The 21,087-nt window shown below is 39.2% G+C and overlaps 1 protein-coding gene across 1 annotated transcript in view; it reads right to left on the bottom strand.

Moving 5' to 3' along the window:
- LOC129112000 (zinc finger protein GLI2-like) overlaps nt 1-6,239 on the bottom strand; it is a 50,289-nt gene extending 44,050 nt beyond the window's left edge. Inside the window, exons 1-2 of the mRNA XM_054624172.1 lie at nt 6,214-6,239; nt 5,508-5,602 (exon numbers count right to left, since the gene is read on the bottom strand). Coding sequence (XP_054480147.1) covers nt 5,508-5,602; nt 6,214-6,239 — 121 coding nt within the window. The remainder of the gene's footprint in view (nt 1-5,507; nt 5,603-6,213) is intronic.
- Between the last annotated feature and the right edge of the window lie 14,848 nt (nt 6,240-21,087).

Below are 21,087 nucleotides of genomic sequence, written 5' to 3'. Positions count from 1 at the left end.
GATATTTGTGTTACGTCTGGGAACGTTCAGTCTAAACTCAGTTCTGATGTCAGGGGTCTCTTCTTCTTCTCCTCCTCCTCCTCCTCCTCCTCTTCTCAGGCAGATTAGTGGTCCTCCTTTAGAGTAGGAGGAGGATGCTGAGGCTTTTTTTTCGTGGTCACATTTCTCTCTGCCAGCGTCCTGACCCCCTGAGTGCAGCCCGGTAGCCGGCGGTGGAGGCCGGAGCATCAATTACTCCACCCGTCCACCAGATAAGGAACGGCGTGCTTATCTTAAAACACTCTTTACACAACCAGACCTCTTCTAAACACACTGCTCCTGATGGGCAGCTCCTCTTTGACTCCTTATTTACAGAACGCTTGTTAAATAGTACAAACCTCCACACATCATTGGTGTTTTAAAAACGGAGCATTTCAGCATCGTACTAGAGAAGATTTATGCTTTTGTTCCTTTACAGTTTCTATGTGAACTTCACAATAGTTTTGCAGAACAAAATAAGATTAATAAGAAAAGTTAAGTCCTGCGTTTTGTGTCCATCGGCCTCTTCAAAGCGGCAATCCATGACTATAATCGTTCGCTCATGGGTCTGATAACGCCGCTTTTCAAAATAAAACAATGTCAGTAGCGTTTAAAAAATAAATAATTAGGGTTTAAAACGGCGGAGTAGCGTGGACGCTAGGTGTAAACGTAGAAGAAGATATGTGTTTTTAAATACAGTAGTGTGGTTGTTGTCTGTTTAGCCTGTTTAGGTCTGCCTCCCCTCCCCTCCCCCACACAGAGCAGCCGAGTCGGTGCTAAGTACTCGGGGTTTGTCCCTGCGGACCAGCCAGACTCAGCAGAAAGACCTGGGAGGGGTGAGGGATGAGGGAGGGACATCAATCTCCCTCTGAAATGACAAACTCACTCTGAGCTGGATGAATGTCATGAGCCTCCACAGCCAGTTAATCAAATCATTAGCAGCAGCCGGCAGCTTCCTGTGGCCTAGTTTACCCACGGAACAAAGCCTCCTCTGCAGCAGGAAGGGTTTTAAAATACCTCAAATATCCAAGTTATCTCACCACACCCACTCTATTTATGGCTGTTTATCTGTGGATGGAGCTGACGTAGAATTGTTCCTTTACAGCGATTTAAATGGATTTAAGAATTCTGCTCTTGAAGATAATTTCATGTGATCAAAAGCTCCAGAACGGCTGCTAAATGGACTCTTAAGGGAGTTGTCATTTTCTGCAAACAGCAATACGATACAGGATTTTGAAAGTCTGCAAGTAGGAAAATGCCACCTGCCATGAAGAACATGTGACATGGCTGAAAGCTCCAGAACAGCTGCTAAATGGACTTTTAACTACTGTTCTAGGAAACAAGAAGTCCTCTCAGTGTTCAGAGGAAAAACAGAAATTTGAAAGTCTTAAATTCTTTGACAACAAAGGCCATCTGCTGATTACGAACATCTGACATGGCGGAAAGCTCCAGAACGGCTACATAACGGACTTCTAACTGCTGTTTCCGGGGAGTGAGCAGAACTTTCAGTGCTCAGAGAAACAAAAAAAAGAAATCTAAAATACACAAATTGTTGACAACAAAACATGAAGAGCATGTGACACGGCTGAAAGCTCCAGAACGGCACTTTGTTAGATCAAAAATGTTTATTTTTGCCCCAAAAACTGGACTCTGATTGGCTCCCAAATGGAGGATTTCCAGTTCAAATATGATTAAATGGAGCGTCAGGAGCCAATCAGGACGGAGTTTCCTGGACGTTAAAGAAGGATGGGTTTCCTGCTCAAAGGCAATAACTCTCCATTTAACCAATGGGATTTAAAGAAATCGTCTTTCTGTGACACATGCATCATTCTCCCCGCTCTCTAAATACCTTTGGTTATTACCAGCGGAGCCCGGCAGACAGATGCGCGCTGTCACAGGAAATACAGGCGCTCATTTGAATCTATTTAGCAGCAGAGTGGCGGCTCCGCCAGATCGACCCCCCCCCCCCTTTTTTAGTTTGGAGCTGACATCCCAGAAAGACGGCGCCAGAGTGTTTTCATTTCCTGTTGGAGCACCTCCGTGGTCGGTGGCGGCGTTGGCGTGGACGGAGCGGGGCCGACCGGAGCCACCTGCGTCTGTCCTAATTGAGTCCCCGCGTGTCGGATCCACTCTTTAAACAAAGTGACTCACTTCATTATGCACTCCCCCACATTTCCATAGGCCTCTGGGAGACGGGGCCCCGGGGCCGCCGGCGTAAAACAAATGACCGCTCCGTGATAAATGGTTCTATTAGCAATCCAGATTGTTAAACTGTGATATAACAGATCGGGTCGGCAGCGCCGGGGCCCATTCATTTTCCTGCCTTCTGCACACATGCACACATAAATGGCTTGTTTTTTTATGTGTAAATAACATATTAAAACTCGGCATTAGCCGTGAGCTTTGATAGAGGGGGAATTGTTGTGAATAAATAACGCTGGACGGGATATAAAGCGTGGCGGCTGTTAGCGGAGGTGGCATGACTTAGGTGACAGGAATGAAACCAACATAAAACCAGCAGCCGTATATTCACAGGTTCAAGGACCCGGGCTCTGCTGCATATTCACTTATCAGGACCCGGCTGCAGGAATAATAATGCATATTACGCCCATAAGTAATCGCTCTGTCTCCACACGCTGGCACACGGCTGTGGGTTTTTAGCGCTGGTATCTGATTGGTCGAGACTCGGAGCTTCTTGTTGGTTTAAGATTAAAATACGTTTGGCTTTACAGGAGGAAGACGATAGGGAGGAAGAGTTATGGGAGCATGTTTTAGGGGAGAGGAGATTAAAAGAGTCAGAATATATGAAAAATACTGTCCCTGTAACGTGTGTTTAATAAAGAATGAGAATAAAGTGAGGTTCTTACTATATGAAGGAGACTCTGACAACGTAAACGAGAGGACGTGTGTTTTAAACCGACTCACGTTGACAGAAATGCTCCTGAAACCTGGACGACTACATTTGGATGAGCAGATGAATGTCTTGCTCAAGGACACTAAGGGATCATGCCAACAGCAGGTTCATTTTAGGAGTAACACGTTAGTTTTTACACGTTTGACGTTTGGTGTTAGAAGATAGAAGTTAGGCGTAAGTTTATGGCGTTTGACGTTAGATGTTTGCCGTTAGACGTTAGGCGTTTGGCATTAGAAGTTAGGCTTTAGTTGTTGGCATTTGACGTTAGACTTTAAACGTTAGACATTTGACGTTAGACTTTAAACGTTAGACATTTGACGTTCGATTTTGCTGTTTGACGTCAGACGTTTGGCGTTAGAAGTTAGGTTTTGGTTGTTTGTTGTTGGCATTAGATGTAAGACGTTTGGCATCTCCATCAGTTTTTCCTACAGCACAAAGCAGCATCATCAATTGTTTCCTCTGTCCCACCAACAATCAAGTACAAAACAATGAGTCAGAGCAGAAGAATCTCCCGTTGAGAACCTTGAACCACCAAACGTTCTCCTTTAAAATGACTCTGTTATCTGCTAGCTTTAGTTAACATGAAACACCAAAACGTGACTAAAAAGGTTAAAACTCTGTAAGTCTTAGAGGTTGTTCTGTTCAGTGTAGAAAGTGTGTCCCTCTAATCCCACCGAGAAGAGTTCAGCTTTGTTCAAATATTAAAGAGGACCATGTGCAGAACCACTCCAGCTCCTCATGTTAAACTGCCCCACATTGATATTCTCTAATCAACATTTAATGTTGGATTTCTTCATCATGGCGGGCCACCAGGTTCTTCATTAAGGAGAAGACGTGTCGCTACCTCTCCGGCTGGATTTCCATTTCAAACGTAAGCCGTCACTCTGCATAGTCGTCCTCTCACTCTGGAGGTACGAAGCAGGTCCTTTAACCTCGTTATGCCCGGCTTTCATCACGCCGGCCCTGACATCGTTACACACGTCCTCCACGAGAACAACCTGAGCAGGTCGATCGTGTTCTTTAAAGGCATCGTAACACAACTGCCTCCTTCTCTTTATGGTGCTGTGTTTTTTAAATTAGAGAAAGCAAAACTGGTTTATCACAAAAACCAAGTGTGACACTCTAAGAAATCTCAGAAAATGTCTAATTATTACAGTTTACAGACCCACTTCCTGCTTCAACTTTGACGGATGACGCTTCATTTCCTGATGATTTCCAAAACATTGACTAGAATAAACTATGTCTTTATCATAAGCAGAGCTTTTTAATTAGTGTTTAATTAGTACGCTCCACTTAAGCATAAACTGTGACATTTTAAACTACAGATCAGTAAAATGAAGCTTCGTCTTACCGTATTTACTGTAATTGTATGCAAAATCAATATTTTTAAAAGTTATGTCTTAATATAATATCTTCTAAACTATTGAATGGCTACTTTTTTTTTTAACAACAAACCAGAACAAATCAAGAAATCAACATTTCGTCCAATTAAACAACAAATATTTTTTCTTCAAATGTTGTCCCAGCATAAACAAATATATGCTTGACAAATACAAAATAATAATTACATTTGAATAAAAATAAATAAAATAATGGCAAATATATGGACAAAAAGGCAAATAAACTAAGGTTAAAGTAAGTTAAGGGACGTTCAAATCAAAAGTTATCGATGTAGACGCATATCTTTTCTTTTTCCATAAATATCAGCCTCAGTAAAATGGAGGAGATGTTTGTAGTACAGGACGACCCAGGACTGTTTTAGTTTCTTCACCGTTTGAACTGCTGGTTAGCTGTAGGACCCTGTTTCCTGTCTGTATGCTAAGCTAGGCTAATCACACCCAGACTCTGGCTCTTCTCATCTTACTCTCAAGGTGAGAAAAGAAGTGAGACGTCCAGACGTGTTTCTGTGCAGAACATGTGACTCTTTGGGATTCTAGTTGTAGTTTTTTTCTTGGTTTGATTCCCATCTTTGTTCCTTCGTTATCAATTAATGAGTGTTTCTTTATAATGGCAGGCCACCAAGCCCTTCATTAACGAGTAAAAATGTCACTAAATCACGCGTTTAATTTCCATTTCAAAGGCGGCCCGTCACTCTGCATCTCTGTCACTCTCTTTTTTATTTTATTTTATACTCTGGAGGTAAGAACGAGGTCTCCGAGCCTCATTATGGAGAGCTTTCATCAGGCGGTCATCTTTAAAACATGGCTGCTCTCGTTCTGCTGAGAGGAGATCGGTGCTGCTCTTCATTTCGTTCAACAACACAAACGGCGCCGTGTTCTCCGTGTTCTCCGTCCGTCGGTGTTTGCGGGGCCACGCCGCCCCCGCCACATTAACGATGCTCTTTAAGGACTGCTTAGGAGTCTTATCACACCTCTACTGTACGTCACCTCTGACTGAGGAGAGCCGGCTCCTCAGGTGACACCTTATCTTTAAATGCATATTTCATCACCGCGTTCGTGGCCCCCTTTGGCCCCCAGAGAGCTCTGCAGCCTGCAGGGGCCCCGACACACAGCCGGACGACCACACTCACATCCTGCAGAGCTTTTAAAGAATATATATATGTGTATAGCGTTACCTCTGGTCTCCAAGGGTTTCTTCTGGAGCTCAGAGAAGCCGTCCATGTTGTCTCGTTTCTCTCTCGATGGGGAAGTCTCCATCGCCAAGGGAGCTCTGAGAGGGCAAGGAAACACGGAAGGAAACACAAAAGGAGACTGTGAGTGCAGAATGAGTGGAGGGTGTTCACTTGGGAGGAGACGAGGACACTTGAGAGGGTTCATGAAAAGGTTCCTCAGGAGATAAATACCACTGAGTACGAAGTCAGGAGACATTATATCAAATATAAAACATGAAAGAATACATCAAGTACGGAAATAAATGTGTTTTTAAAGTAGAATATTTGTACAGTTTGTGCAGGAATGTGCAAAATATTGTCCTGCATCAGTTCATAGTATAGAGTTTAAAGAGTGTGTGTATGTAGGGAGACAGTAAAGATGAAAACACACCTTTTATTGTCTGGAGTTAGCGAAGATTAAAGGTTATCTTGTCTTATTTATGCACTGGAAGTATTATTTATTTCATTATTTATTGGAGACAAAACACAGAAATAACTAATTGTATTTATTAAATTCCTGGCCTTTTTTATTTTATTTAAATGTTGGCGGCAAAACAAAAAAAACTTTTTATTACTGTTAGATATTTCATTTATTTACTTTATTTATTTAAATGATTTTCAGTTTGATGAAAGTACGTTCTTGACCGTAGAAACAGGAGCTTTCTCCCACATCTCATGGTCTTCCTCCGTGGTCATCATGTGACTTAAGTATATAGTTTAGTTCCTTCTGCATCAGATTACCCTCCAGAATAAAGGTCCATGAGATCTGACTCAATCTGGGGGCTTTGGGGTTAAGGGGACGGGGGTCACGGGGTCACCAGAGTTTATTTGACTGTGGACCTTTGAGCAAGCACTATTCAGACGGGACAATACCATTTATCTTCAAAGAGTCACTGAGAGGTTCCTCTAAAACGTTTAAGCTTCTTCATGGAGCCAGAGAAGGAGTATTTGTACATGTTTAGAGTATTTATACTTTCATTGAAGACACATGGTAAATGCAGGACTTTCACTTCTAATGCAGTATTTGTACATTTTAGAAGTATTTCTCCTTTTATTAAAGTTACACATTGAATCCAGGGCTTTCACTTCTATATTTGGAGTGTTTCTACTTCAATGCAGTATTTGTACATGTTTGGAGTATTTCTGCTTTAATGCAGTATTAGTACATGTTTGGAGTATTTCTACTTTAATGCAGTAATTGTACATGTTTGGAGTATTTCTACTTTTATCAAAATAACATGTTGAATGGAGGACTTTTACTTTTCTTGCAGTATTAGTACATTGTTGGAGTGTTTCTACTTTAATGCAGTATAAGTACATGTTTGGAGTGTTTCTACTTTAAGGCAGTATTAGTACATGTTTGTAGCATTAGTACATGTTTGCAGTTTCAATTTGAATGCGGTACTAGTACATGTTTGGAGTATTTCTACTTTTATAAAGTAGCATTTTGAATACAGAACTTCTTATGCGGTATTTGTACATGTTTGGAGTATTTGTCATATGTTTGATACTTGACTTTTCCTCCTAATGCAGTACTTGTACATGATGGTAGTATTGGTTAACTGTCGCCACATTAACTTTAACTATCCGTTAAATGATCTCCAGGTGAAACCGTCCGTCTCTAACGGGACACATATCTGGTCCCAGACTCTCTGGTGGTCCCAGCATCCAGACCAGTGACCTGCTGGTTTTGGGGTCGGCTCCCAGTAGCAACAATGTGCTGGTTTGAGGTCACACAGTAGTTAGTTAAAGAGCAAACCCAGTTTACTGCCTCTTTAACAAACGCCCAGCGACTGACTGACGCTTGTGTCTGCTGTCTTTATTACTGTGGATGAATCAGTGTAACAGGTGTGAGAGGCCCGGAGTGAAGCATCATGGGAAGTCCTTCACACACACACACACACACACACTTAGTGGAGGTGATATACGAGGCAGATAATGGCGTTCTTTCACGCTCGCAGTCCTCTGATCAGTGCTCACAAATCATGATTAGTCAGCTCAACATTTGCTGTTCACACGTTTAGCAGCGAGCTGATTGTTGTTGTTTCTGTAGCTTCAAAGATTTAAACAAAACACAATGTTCATTTACTACGAAAAGTACCAGTACTACAGTGTAGAAGTACTCCGTTACAAGTAAATGTCCTGCATGCAAAACTGTACTGAAGGAAATCAGCATTTAAATACATTTAAAGGACCAAAAGTAGAAGAATTCAGAAAAATATATATAATATAACTTTATTATAGTGACTGTTAATAGGTTTTTTAATATATTCATGAAAAAGTTTGTCTGAATTTTAGGCAACTTGTTAGCTGTTAGCATCTCGTTTAATGTAAATTAAATGTAAATATTGCAGCTTTTTAACAACAGTATGTTCTTAAAAATATATATATTCCTGAATATGTTAGTTGGTGATTGTCTTCTTTTATTAAGCAAGAGTAATACTTCTTTAAATAGTAAATACAGCTAGCTTAGCACAACTAGCTAACAGGGAGTTTGTTGGCTGTTAGCATCTAGTTACTTGACGATTGATGTTAGCTTTGAAGCCTAAGAAAGGCTTTTAACATAAGTTATAATTAGTAGTATTAATTAGTATAATTGGTCAGTATTTTGTTCTTTGAAAGCTAGTTTGCTATTGTTTAATTTAATAGCACAAACTCTACATTTAGCTTCAATAGCAAACACAAATTAGCGCTGTTAGCATTGCGGCCTTTAAATAACTTTCAACCGCGGTTTAAGAAACTGTCAACTTTATAGTATATCTATATATATATATATATATATATATATTTTAAACTATGGCTTCATGATATATTCATTAAAATGTTAGCGCTTAATCTACCTTTTTAATAGCGTAAATACTGAGAGGAAGTTAGCATTGTAGTTTTTTAAGAGCATTAAACGGTAATTTAACCTTTTTAATATGCTGTATTATATTCCCTTGTGTTTGGTACTTTAAAGTCTATATTTAAGATAATATCAGGTGTTGCAGCAGCACAAAGACAGAAACACTTGGATGTATAAATAACAATAAAACTAGAATAATAACAGAAGTAGAGATATAAATTAAAGAGGTAAAGTAGCATAAACCAGAATAATAAATAATGTGATTAAGTTGTGTTTTCTGCATTAATATAAAAACATAATAATGATATAATGTAAGACAGAAGTAATAGAGTAAACATGAATGAACTGTTCCGTTGGCAGTCAACAGCTCAGAGCTGTAATTAAGCGTCCCCTCCGACCTTTGACCCCTCAGAGGCCACACAGTGATTCATTTGAGTATAATAGCCAACAAAGAGATGCTTACAATAAAGTTATTTAAGGGAACAACACCTCCCCCTCCTCCTCCCCCCTTTTCTCCCTTTGTGTTAAAATGAATTGTTCCATCACTTCATTCCGTCTCTTGTCTTGAGTCAACACTTCTGAGAGGAACATGGACTCTCAGCTGTTTGTAGAGAGACAATGCATGAATATTTAAAGACATTCTGCTGTTTAACTTTCACTCAACTCAATTAAGAAACATTTAGAGCACCTTGATTCTGCAGGATTATCACAAAATGATGGTTGTTGCTATTTTGCTTTGATTTACTTAATGATTAAATTGTGTCTGATTTGATATTGCAGCTTCTCTTATTTGCTTTCACGTGGATAAACATTTATTCCACATGGTTTCTGCACAATTAGCACACAATTTGCAGTTTTACTTTCACTAATTTAATTAATACCTTATCTCCATTTTGAATTTGTACATTTATACCACATCTTTTCTGCACAATTAATGCAAAATTATGTTTTTTGCAGTTTACCATCACAAGATTATCACAAATTTGTGCTTTTTGCAGTTTAACTTGCACTAACTTAACGATGTAAATTATGAATTTCGACATTTATACCACAGCTTTTCTGCAAGATTATAACAAAATGATGGTTTCTTCAGATTTATTTGCACTAACTTCATGATTAAATTAGGTCTACTATTAAACTTTACTTTCTTCTATGTGCATGTACATGAATTTGAACATTCATAGCATATTCATTCTGCACAATAACCACCAATTTATTAGTTTTCTTGATGATTATATGATGCCTTCTATGAATTTTGACTTTATTCTATATTCTTTTACATGAATTTGAACATTTAAACCACATAGTTTCTGCACGATTATCAAACATTTATGTTTTTACTTGAATTACCTTAATAAGAAAATGATTTCCACTTTTACGTTTGACGTTCTTTACATTCATGTGAACATTTATACAGTATCTTGTCTGCAAACTTGTGTTTTTTTTAAATTTTACTTGCTCTAACTTATGAGTTTTCACCTTCATGTGCTTTTACATGAACATTATCAGTGAAACATTTCTCCACAGATGTCACAGATGCATGTCCTTTGTAGTTTTATAAATCTTCCATGAATGCTAACATTTGTTCTCCTCTTGCAGGAGCTGCAGGAGTCTGTTGATGCATCATGAATCCTCCCAGAATCCACCTCTGACTCGGGTAAATTAACTAACGGCGTCCTGGCGGCGTGCAGTCAGAGGGGCTTTCCTCGCGTCGGGAGAACAAATGTCTCCTCGTGGAGCTACAGTTGGGCTCATCACCGGGTATCAGCTGCAGCCGGCGGCCTCCTGAGTTATTAGAGCCGCTCTCGTCAACCAAACAAATGAGTCTGTCTGCGCCGCAAAGGTCACGGCGGAGCGGAGTGAAACCACGGAGCATGCAGTCAATTCCTCCTTTTTCTGAGGGCCACTTGCTGGAATTTATGGCGGGGCCCTGCACCTATTCTCCTCTGAATAATAGGCGTCCCGTAAAAGGAGCCCAGGTCGGCGGAGAGTCTTAAATAGAAAGCGAGGGGGGGTGGGGGGTTGTTTATTGTGCGAGCGGCGGGTGAACAAATAGAGGCGAGCGGTGACATTTGAATTTATACCCACTTCAGACTCTTAACTTCAAGAGGAGCAGAGACCCAAAATGTGGAGCAGAGAGGAGGAGGAGGAGGAGGAGGAGGGTTGGTCTTTTATCTCCTGTTTGTCCTTCGTTGGATGGAGACACCGAGGACAGACGGACTGAAGGGGATAATATCCTGTGTCTGATCTCCTCCCGCCGCTCGCCAACACACAACAGATGTGGAGTTCAGAGGAGAAACCCTCGACTCCCACCTGACCTCCTGCAGCAGAGAGGAGGCCTCCTGTGAGGAGTCAGTGAACGCATCGTTTCATGCATCTGTTGGAGAGCGTGTTTGGTTTCACGCCTGCAGAAAACAGAAAACATCCCCTCTGCTCTGGTTAATCTCTCATAGTTCCACTCATACAGCCTCACAGAGGATTCCTCTTCATCTCCACATGAATGAACAAACTTCTGAGGGTTCAGGAGGAGTTTAGAGGTCGAGGTTTAGAGGTCGAGGTTAAGATGCATAGAACACTCAGATTGTCTTCAGGTATGAGGCTCGAAGCGTGTCACAGGTTTGATTCTCTGTCAGAACCAGTTAAAGTGAAATGAGAGTCCCGTTTCTAAGGTGTTTCCTGCCATCTGTGCTTCTGCAGCTCCGCCCACACGCCCGACACCGCCGGCGGCGTGAAGTCCTCCGAGGTGGACCAGCTGCTCTGATCCCTGACCCCCTTCTGGACCAAATGGTCACCGTTTGGACCTCTGACTTCCTGTCCAGCAGCACCTACAGTGAGTCTGCCTTTCCCTTTACTCCTCACTGTCACACCTGAGACGACGTCAGGAGACTCATGTTCTAAGGACTGAGTTTAGAGTTTAGAGGTTAAAAACACAAACTACCGTCTGGACTGTGACGTTCTGCAGAGACTCGAGATGAATTTAAAGAAGCTTTTTTTCTGTTTTTTGATTTTGGTTAAACCTCTGAAAGAGAAAGTGTGTGTTTAGATGAAATGCATCCAGGGAAACGTGTGTGTGTGTGTGTGTGTGTGTGTGTGTGTGTGTGTGTGTGTGTGTGTGTGTGTGTGTGTGTGTGTGTGTGTGTGTGTGTGTGTGTGTGTGTGTGTGTGTGTGTGTGTGTGTGTGTGTGTGTGTGTGTGTGTTCAAAAGCGTTGATTCTGTACGTTACGTCAGAAACATAGTCAGGATGTCTCAGACGTTGTATTCTTCGTGCTGCATGTTGGTGTGCAGATGAAGAAATAAACGTCTGATCTGTGTGTTAATAGAAGATGAGAAATTATGCAAAAGTCATATTTATTTTAAATTACAGAGTGAAATTAGAGGTATTTGAACTTTATCTGCAGCTGCTTTATTCCACTACGTTTATTATAATTTAGAATAAAAGTGTTTAAACCTGAGTGACACGGTGGGAACCTGCTGAGGCCTCCAGGGGCCTCCAGGGGCCTCCAGGTCTGTGCCCGAGTTAGGCCTCCCTTTTCTGGGTAGAGGACAGAAGGAGGCGTCCTCCATGTCTGTCCGGTTGAGCTCACGTTAAAAAAGCCTCGGTGGTTTGATTCCTGAGGAGTCCCACATGTTTCTGAACGCCGCCGTGCTTTCTGCAGCTCTTCTTCTTCTGTGGTGGAAAACAAAACCGCTCGGTGACTCTGCGTCTGTCAGAGCCGATGATGGTTCCTTCAGGAGTTTATTAACGGACGCATCAAAGACGGGTCCCACAGAAAAGGGGCGGAGCTACAACCCCCCCCGACCTTTGATTATCTCCAGAGTGATGCTCTGCTCTCATCATGTGTGATCTCTGCTGCTGCAAGTTAGAGACCCGACTTCCAGAGGACGTGTTCCACTGTTTGACGTGTTCCTCTTTAATGTTCTATCAGCGTTAGAACAGAGAACCCTCTGAAACGTGAACCCACTCCGGCTCTGAACCAAACAGCTGAAACATGTATGACATCAGAGAACAGCAGCACGTTTCTGACACTTTATCAGAGAATTATTGGTATTTATTCCTGATTTATTTATGGTTTTGCAGTTTTTTCGAGCAACAAATTCATATTGATTTCAAAATGACCAACTTTAAATTATCTTAAACATTTATTCTTCTGCATAATTTTGCTTTAATTCTCACATTGTGCTTTAAAACATCTGCAGAAATAAATAAAACAATTATAGCAGATAAATGGATTAATTGTTACGGAAATGAAAAGGAGTTTTTAGGGAAACAAAAAGAATCCCTTCTCGTACTTCATACTTCAGATATCTGAGTGTGTGATCATGCAGATAGATCACTAATAATGAAAGTTTTTCTATAAATGTAAATGTTCTCCAGCAGGTTTTAAATGTTTCTTTTCTCTGGATTTATTCTCTACTCGTCTAAAACCTCCGGAGCTTCTTTTTCTCCACAAACATCACTTTACTTTTGTTATTTCTTCATTATTTTTTGTTTTAATCGTCACTCGTTCGTCCTGCAGTCTTTAAACTTTCCTCAGACTTTGGGCGGTGAAGGGTGGAGGTGTGACATTGCTGTCACAGGTTTGATTCCCTCCTCCTCCTCCTCCATGTCATCCTGAATAATGTGAAGGGCCCCATTACCCCCCCCCTGCTCCCTGACTGTTGGAACTCTTCATTCTGCACAAAAGCAAAACTTTGTTCTGATGCAAATGATGCAACCGGCCTTTCAGAATAAAATACAAATAAGAATCCACTCTGAGAGGAGGTTTTTAAAAAGCTTTTACTTTGTGACATTTGTCTTTTTAATTATTTAAAATTAATGAGCTGCAACAGGACACGTGTGAGGCCTTTTTACACCTCCAGGAAACCACTTGTATTTAAGGGGAAAGCTGCAATAAATGACTTTTAGTTATTGAAATGATTAAATGAATAAAAAACTGATAACTAAGGAGGGAAAATGAGTTTTTTTCTGCAGGAGGATTTACTAGAAATGTCAGTGCAAACTTCTACATTCACTTTAAAGCATTTTAAAATAATACAAATAAATAACAGCCATGAATATGAGCACCAGTTCAGCTCCCAGTATGAACTGGTTGAGTGATGGAGACACTCATGGAGCACATGGCCGACCAACTCACCCCAAAGTGTCCGGTCCTGAGCTCCTCTCGGCCGGCTGCGCTCCTCTCGACCTCCTTCAAACTTCTCCTCTAAAGTGAAACTTTAATAAAAATATAAAAGCACCAGGAATCCATCAGCAGGAGGTTCTGGGAGGAGTTAGTCCGGATCAGAGGAGCGGGCACCGGGCTCCGGGTCTTGATCCGGATCCTCCGGAGCTCAAACTAACACAGAGGAGACTTTAACAGAGAGGAGACCGGACTTCAGAGGGAGGCTGCGGGGCTTCTTCCTCCTCCTCCTCCTCCTCTCCTCCTCCTCCTCCTCCTCCTCCTCCTCCTCCTCCTCCTCCTCCTCCTCCTCCTCCTCCTCTCCTCCTCCTCCCCTCATCATAACCAATATATAATCAATAAACCAATACAGATTATTAATCATTTAAATATCCCCAGACTCATAATAATAATTCATTTATCTTAAACTGATTAGATATAATAATTTATATTAATAAGAATTATTATAATTATTAAACATATTTATCTTTATTTGTTTTTTATAATTCACACTTTTATTCACTTCTTTTATTGTTCAGGATTGTTTGCACTGTTTTGTTTAAATAAAGGTTGAAGGAATCAAACATATTGTTTAATATTTAGGAACAGAGTTTGATGTGTAATTTCCCCTTTTTCTAAAATGTACAAATATTATTTTATTTCTCCTGCACTTAATTTATTATTTTTTATCAATTGAATCATATTTAATATTTATTCTTATTATCAACTTTAAATTAAAATGTTTTGAGGGAAGTAATGCAACAAAACTGAACAATATTATTAGTAATATTTAGAATATTATGCACAAAAAAACCACACAATAAGGTGCAAAAACGATGTACATATATCACATATATTTAAAATGATTAGCTGATTTTATTATTAATATTTAAAGGAAAATAAAGTGCATTTAATGTAGATTAAATATCATAAAGAACTCTGTGCTGTTCTAAACAGATCATGTTTATATTGATTCCAGGATCAATACACAGTTTATTCCTCAGTGTGTATGATGGGATGTTCTGTTTATTTCAGATGAAACAGCGACACCTTCTGGTCATCTGAGGGAACTGCATGTATATCAGTCCAAGAGCTGCACTAATCAGATCAATAAGAATCATATTTAACACATTAGGAAGTACATTTATGACTTCATATGTTGGTTAGAATGTGAATATATGTAAATATATTTTAAAAAGCAACATTATTTATAGACACCTTAGTGTTGTGGTATAAATAAACATCACAATCTTTATGAGTCAACGGAGCAGAAAGAGACAAATCATAACTCAGTTATTGATCAGTTTTACTTCTTTAATTGTAAATAATATAAAAACATCTGGATCAAACCTTAATACACAAGATAAAAAGATTAATAACAGACATTTATATCTAAAGTTCATCCAGATATTTATTGCATAAAATGCTTAAAGTCAGATTGAAGGATGAACTGAGATGAAAGACGTGTTAACTGTAAATAGTGATTATAATAATAATTTAATACGAATATAAATAAAATAAATCATGCATTCAAACAGGAATCAGAGAAGTCCTTCATATATATATATATTAGTTTTATTTCTATGAAATATTTCGTGAATCTTTTCTTATTTTAAAGTTTTCTGAGTCAAGATTTTTAATTATTATGAACTTCATAAATATATTGATATGAGATCAGAAGCTGAAGTGAAGTTATTGAAAGTCATTTATTCATTAATTTAGGATTTAGCTTCATATTTAAAAAGAGAGAACAGCTCCCCCCTGTGGACAAACTGCACAACACTGTTTACAACATGGAGATTCTAAACGTTTTATTCTTTTGGATCTAAATGTTTTTGCAAGATTTTAAACAGTGAATGAGGAGTATTAAAGTGTTATAAGATCCTTATAAGTAAAAAGCAGAAGTACAATAAAAAATACTGCTTTCAAAATAAAGTATGAGCTTAAAAAAAAAGTTGAATTTTTCAAAACTAAAATAATCGTGACTCTCATACAGTTTGATTGACATCAATAGTTTTATCAAGAACATATTGAATATTTAATAAATATATATATATACAAACACTATGTGTTGCAGTCTGGAAGCAGGTAAATGAATGTTAGCGCCACCTGCTGGTGTTCAGTGAGTTCTTACAACTCTTCAGTTTTCACAATAAAACTTTTATTTTGTCAAATTACACATTTCTCCAGTTATTTAAATAAATAAATAGTCTCTACGAAATTTAGATTGAAATATAGAAAGTTCTTTCATTTGAAAATATTAAAAAGTATATTTAAAAATATGGGGAATAAATCAACATCCTCCTGTTTTTGGTTTGTCCCTCATAAATAAACAAATAAAATAAAGTTCTGTCTTCATGCAGAAGTTTTGACCTTTGAACCTTCAGTGAAACAATAAAATACCTTTAAACTCCGATGAGACGATAAACTGAGTGAAATGAAAATGAGACACAGATTCTATCATAACTGTTAAAGAACGATGCTATCAGCTCATAACGCTGCCATGTGGAAACTATTTAACGTCTGAGCAGAAACAATAAGAATATCTTTAAAGGGTCATCTGATCCTGATGACTTCCACAGAGCGGCTTCCTGTCCGGCACCAAAGTACGTCAGAGCTGCAGCTGTGCCCCTGAGCAAGGCACCGACGGGATTATAGTATAAATGTCACTATCACGTAGCTTCAATCTGTGTTTACTACGTTTCCCAGAATGCCAGCTGTTGAAGGTGAAATGATCTCTGATGAAATTTAGACTTTAAAGTAGACTGATGACAAAATTAAATGTTTAAATAGAACTTTAGTTGAAAAATAACATTTAAATTTATAATTCAACATGAGAAACAGGTGAAAAAAAGTGACTTTTCTTATCATCTGTGAAAAAAAGGTGATTAAAATATATATTTGACAGGATAATTGTTGTTCATTTGTTGTTGTAGTACTCATTTCAGCCACAAGAGGCTGAAGTGCTTCATGTTTTCTTCCAGGTGAGTTTAAACACGAGGTGCATTTAATATTGTGTTTAGCAAGTTGTGTAAATTAAAACTCACCTGGAAGAAAACCTGAATCCTGTTAGTCTTATTTAGAACGGCCAAATCGAGTATTACAACAGTAAAAATACACCTGCAAAAACTTATTTTATTTACCTGTTTTCAAAGCAAAAAAAAGAAACTTGTAAAGATCATCATGTTCTATTCTCATAAACACAGGAGAGAATACAGTCGAGATCAGACTCAGAAAAATGGAGATCTTTTGTTTCTCACTTCATGGCTTCCTTAAAATCTTTACAGCCAAGGAGGTTGCAGATGTAAAATCAAAAAGAATAAAATAAAATAAAATAGAATAAATAAATGACCTGTAATAGAAGAAAATAAATGTGAAAATAAAATATAATAAAAATAACACAAATTAATAAAATAAAAAGATCATAAAATAATATGAAAAAAGAAATACAAAAATAAAATCCAATAAAAATGAAATTAAGTAAAATAAAAAAGAATAAAATAAAATAAACTAAATGACCTGTAATAGAAGAAAATAAATTGAAAAATAAAATATAATAAAAATAAAATAATACAAATAAATAGAATAAAAAGATCATAAAATAATATGAAATTAAGTAAAATAAAATAAAATAAAAGTTTAAATGTTTTTTTCCACCTGGAACACAATTGCATCATTAAACAAAACTTAAACTTAACACAAAAATACTCACAGAAATTCAAAATATTTCATAAGTATTGGCTTTAAGTAGATTATTTTTGTAAAAGTTAACATGTTTTGATGCGTCTTCGAACTAAATTAGCACCTTAAATGTAAAAGTTAATGATCAGACATAGAGCTTCATGTTTAATTTAGGGTTTATTAATAAATAAATATAACAATGAGGGCGACACATTTAAAGAAGTTGTTAAAGTAAAAACAAAACATATTAAATGTAGTGAATAAACAGTGACTTCATTAAGAAGCTGCTATCGGTTAAAAAGGTAAACATCTGTAGAGGCCGAGACTCTGACTCGTCTGCTTCACTCTCAGAACAAACACATGCTGGACGACCTTTGACCTTTAATATCCGCTGACTTTATTTGGGACGCCCCCTCCTCCCCCGCTCCGTATTAAATCAGATATGCTGAACGTCTCCTACTTAACCCTGTGACCTCAGGTTTCCCTCATAACTGGATTCAGTTGGAGTCTCTGTGTTTGCTGTGACTGACCGGCTCTGTTGACCTTAATATGAGCGGATTGGTACGCGGCCCGTCTCTGTGTTGTTCCACGCGGAGACGCTGACGTCACGGACGTCAAAGGAAACAGGAAGAGGTTCTCTGGTTCAGAGGGACTGAGACCACCGGTCGGTCCTCATGAACCCTGAATCAGAGCCGGAGAATCCTTCAGTGTCCGAGGACTCTGAAGAAGACCAGGAGGTCTCCCACAACAAGTGACCAAGATCTGTTGCATAAAACTAACTAAATAGTGTTGTTGCCTTAAACTAAGGTCGTATTTTTGTTGCCTTAAACTAATGACGTAGTTTTGTTGCCTCAAACTAAAGTCGTAGTTTTGTTGCCTTAAACTAATGTCGTAGTTTTGTTGCCTTAAACTAATGTTGTAGTTTTGTTGCCTTAAACTAATGTCGTAGTTTTGTTGCCTCAAACTAAGGACGTGTTTTGTTAATCACATGATGTTTGGTGTTTGTCTTTCATGTGTAAAACATCTCAATCGTTTGATCCATAAAGTCCCAGACGAGGACGTTTTCTGTTCTCAAGTTTACGAGGAGCCCCTGAACGCACCGTTAGTCTCTGCTCACAAAGGAGATAACTCAGCTTCTTTCTTGTTAAATGTCAGTTTTTTCTTCACATAACTTTTTAAAACCTCATTATTTCTAGATTATATTCTTTGTTTTGTTACAACCTCGTTTTTCATGAGTCAAGGAAACGAGGAGGACACTTCACTCTTGACCACTTAGAATAAAGGATTGCCGTGTTTCCTTCTCCATTAGTTGCGTGTTTGACACTAATAGTTGGTCGATCCGTCCTCGTCCTCCGTCCTCCTTTCATCGGACCAGCCGCCCCAGAGGTTCCCATGCTGAGCCCGCTCTATGTAAATGTGTGTTTGTCTGCTGGCCGCGTTCCAACACGAATCCGTCAGTCCTTTGCAGACCCGTCAGCGTTCGTCCCCAGAGGACAATGAGAACCCCCCCGCCCGTCTCCGCCCGCCTCGCTAACCGATGACACCGAATCATTCACGCCCAGCAGGTCGGAGGACGCTCATCACTCGTCTCCTTCGTCTGGGACGGCGGTGACACCGGGTTCCTCCGATAACGGCGGCGAGGAGGTTCAGCACTCAATGGACCACTTACTGGGTTTTTAAGAGCTTTCAGCTGTTTCTCATGGTCTTCATCTGCTGCAGATGTTCTTTTCCTAGTTGTCTGGATCTACACCTTTTCCATGGAAATGGACGGCACCGAGTTTTGTTGAACTACACCTTTTCCATTTTTTCTGAGAACTTCTAACTCCATTCTTGACTTTAACAAAACAAAGTCCACTAAAAGTCCACTTACTGGCCTTTTCTGGAGCTTTCAGCTGGATCACATGGTCTTCATCAGCTGCAGATAATCTTAAACTGTCTTAAAACTGCAGATGATCAAGCTTTTAACTTTCTGAGAACTTGTAACTCCATTCTTGACTTCAACAACGACCTCCACTCAAAGTCCACTTACTTTTCTTCTTCTGGAGCTTTCAGCCGTCTTCTTTATCAGAAGTTGTCTCAGTTATCGAACACTGTGGTATTAGTACTTTTATTGTAAACTAGTGTTTTTACAGTGTGGTATTAGTGTTTTTTACACCTATAGAATACGACGTGAGCCATATAAACATAATATTAGGAGTATTTTGTTCATATAAACATAATATTAGGAGTATTTAGTTCATATAAACATAATATTAGGAGTATTTAGTTCATATAAACATAATATTAGGAGTATTTAGTTCATATAAACATAATATTAGGAGTATTTAGTTCATATAAACATAATATTAGGAGTATTTAGTTCATATAAACATAATATTAGGAGTGTTATCTTCATGTAAACGTAGTCTTCGTTGAGTTCTCTTGGCTTTGCAGCAGAAACATGAGAACCACAGTGTGTAAAAACTCCATCTTCTTAATTGATTGTCCTCTTAATCTTCCTGGCAGCGTGGCCCTTCTGGTTCCACAGATTACCCCCAAAACTCAAAGGGGCCATTGAGTACTTTTCTCTTGCTCAAGGGCTCTCGAGCACTCAACCTGCACCGACTGTTCTGAGTCAGAGAGCGTCAGAGGGCCAAGACGTCTGAGCTGATAAGTCTCTTTGTGGCGCTCCGGACTCGGGTCTTCCCGCTCCGCAGACCGTCCGTCCTCCCGTCCGTCCTCTCTTCCGTCCTCTCGTCCGTCCTCATGTATGGAAGCACTTTGTCTCAGACGACTGGACGCACGTGGGCCTCTCCAAAAACCAGTGACACGCCAACAATGCACGTCAACGCCGTCGCCGAGGCTCCACGCTGGGCGAGGCCGAGGGGGGGGGACACTCGTCTCCTCTCAGATCACTCGAGTGTGACCCCCCCCCTCTCTACTGCGGAGGTCCCGTCACATCTGACCGGCCTCCGTGGAAAAGATTATCTCTGAGGTTTTTATGAATATCGACGAGTTAGAGGCTGTTTTTACTGGATGATGTGAGAAAGCTTCATTACAGAGACAAGAAAAGGTTCTTTAAGGAGCTGCAGAGTGAAAAGCAAGAGAAGAATATAAGGACAGGAGTTATATCCTGCAGCCAAGTCTCATGGTAGTTTGTAAAAGTAGAATGTGCATGAGCATGTGCATGAATTGTCAATTTTGAGAATGTAAATAATGCCAATTTAAAATATGGAGAAAGAGAACTTTCCAAAAATGGACGGGTCCAAAAAACACAGGACTTTAAAGTCAATGAAAGTTTATTTATTGAATTGGTTTATTTAGTGGGACAGTGCACATTAATAAGATTAGATAATCCTTTATTAGTCCCACAGTGGTGATATTTGAAGGATTACAGCAGAGTGAACAACATAAGTAGAAAAACAAGATCATGTGCATAAGACAGGCCTGAAGATCCTGCAAACATTTCTGCAGCTTTGCACGCAGCAATTATTTAAGTCACAAGAACTCTAACCCTCTCTCATGCATAAAAAAGCATAAATACATTCTGGAAATTTGAACTTCTGCAAGTTAAAACAAAAGTTTCTTATTAAAAAAAAAGAATTTACATTTTATTCATTCAATTATAAGTCGATAAATGTGGAGACTTTCAGGAATTCAGTCCTGAAAAGGCCCCTTCAGGTTCCTCTGTGTGTGTGTGTGTGTGTGTGTGTGTGTGTGGTGGTACCTGTGTGTGTGTGTGTGTGTGTGTGTGTGTGTGTGTGTGTGTGTGTGTGTGTGTGTGTGTGTGTGTGTGTGTGTGTGTGTGTGTGTGTGTGTGTGTGTGTGTGTGTGTGTGTGTGTGTGTGTGTGTGTGTGTGTGTGTGTTAATTGCTGCAT

Source organism: Anoplopoma fimbria, chromosome 22 (genome assembly GCF_027596085.1).
Source record: "Anoplopoma fimbria isolate UVic2021 breed Golden Eagle Sablefish chromosome 22, Afim_UVic_2022, whole genome shotgun sequence".
NCBI lineage: Eukaryota > Metazoa > Chordata > Actinopteri > Perciformes > Anoplopomatidae > Anoplopoma > Anoplopoma fimbria.
This window is presented reverse-complemented; position numbering and strand designations above follow the sequence as displayed.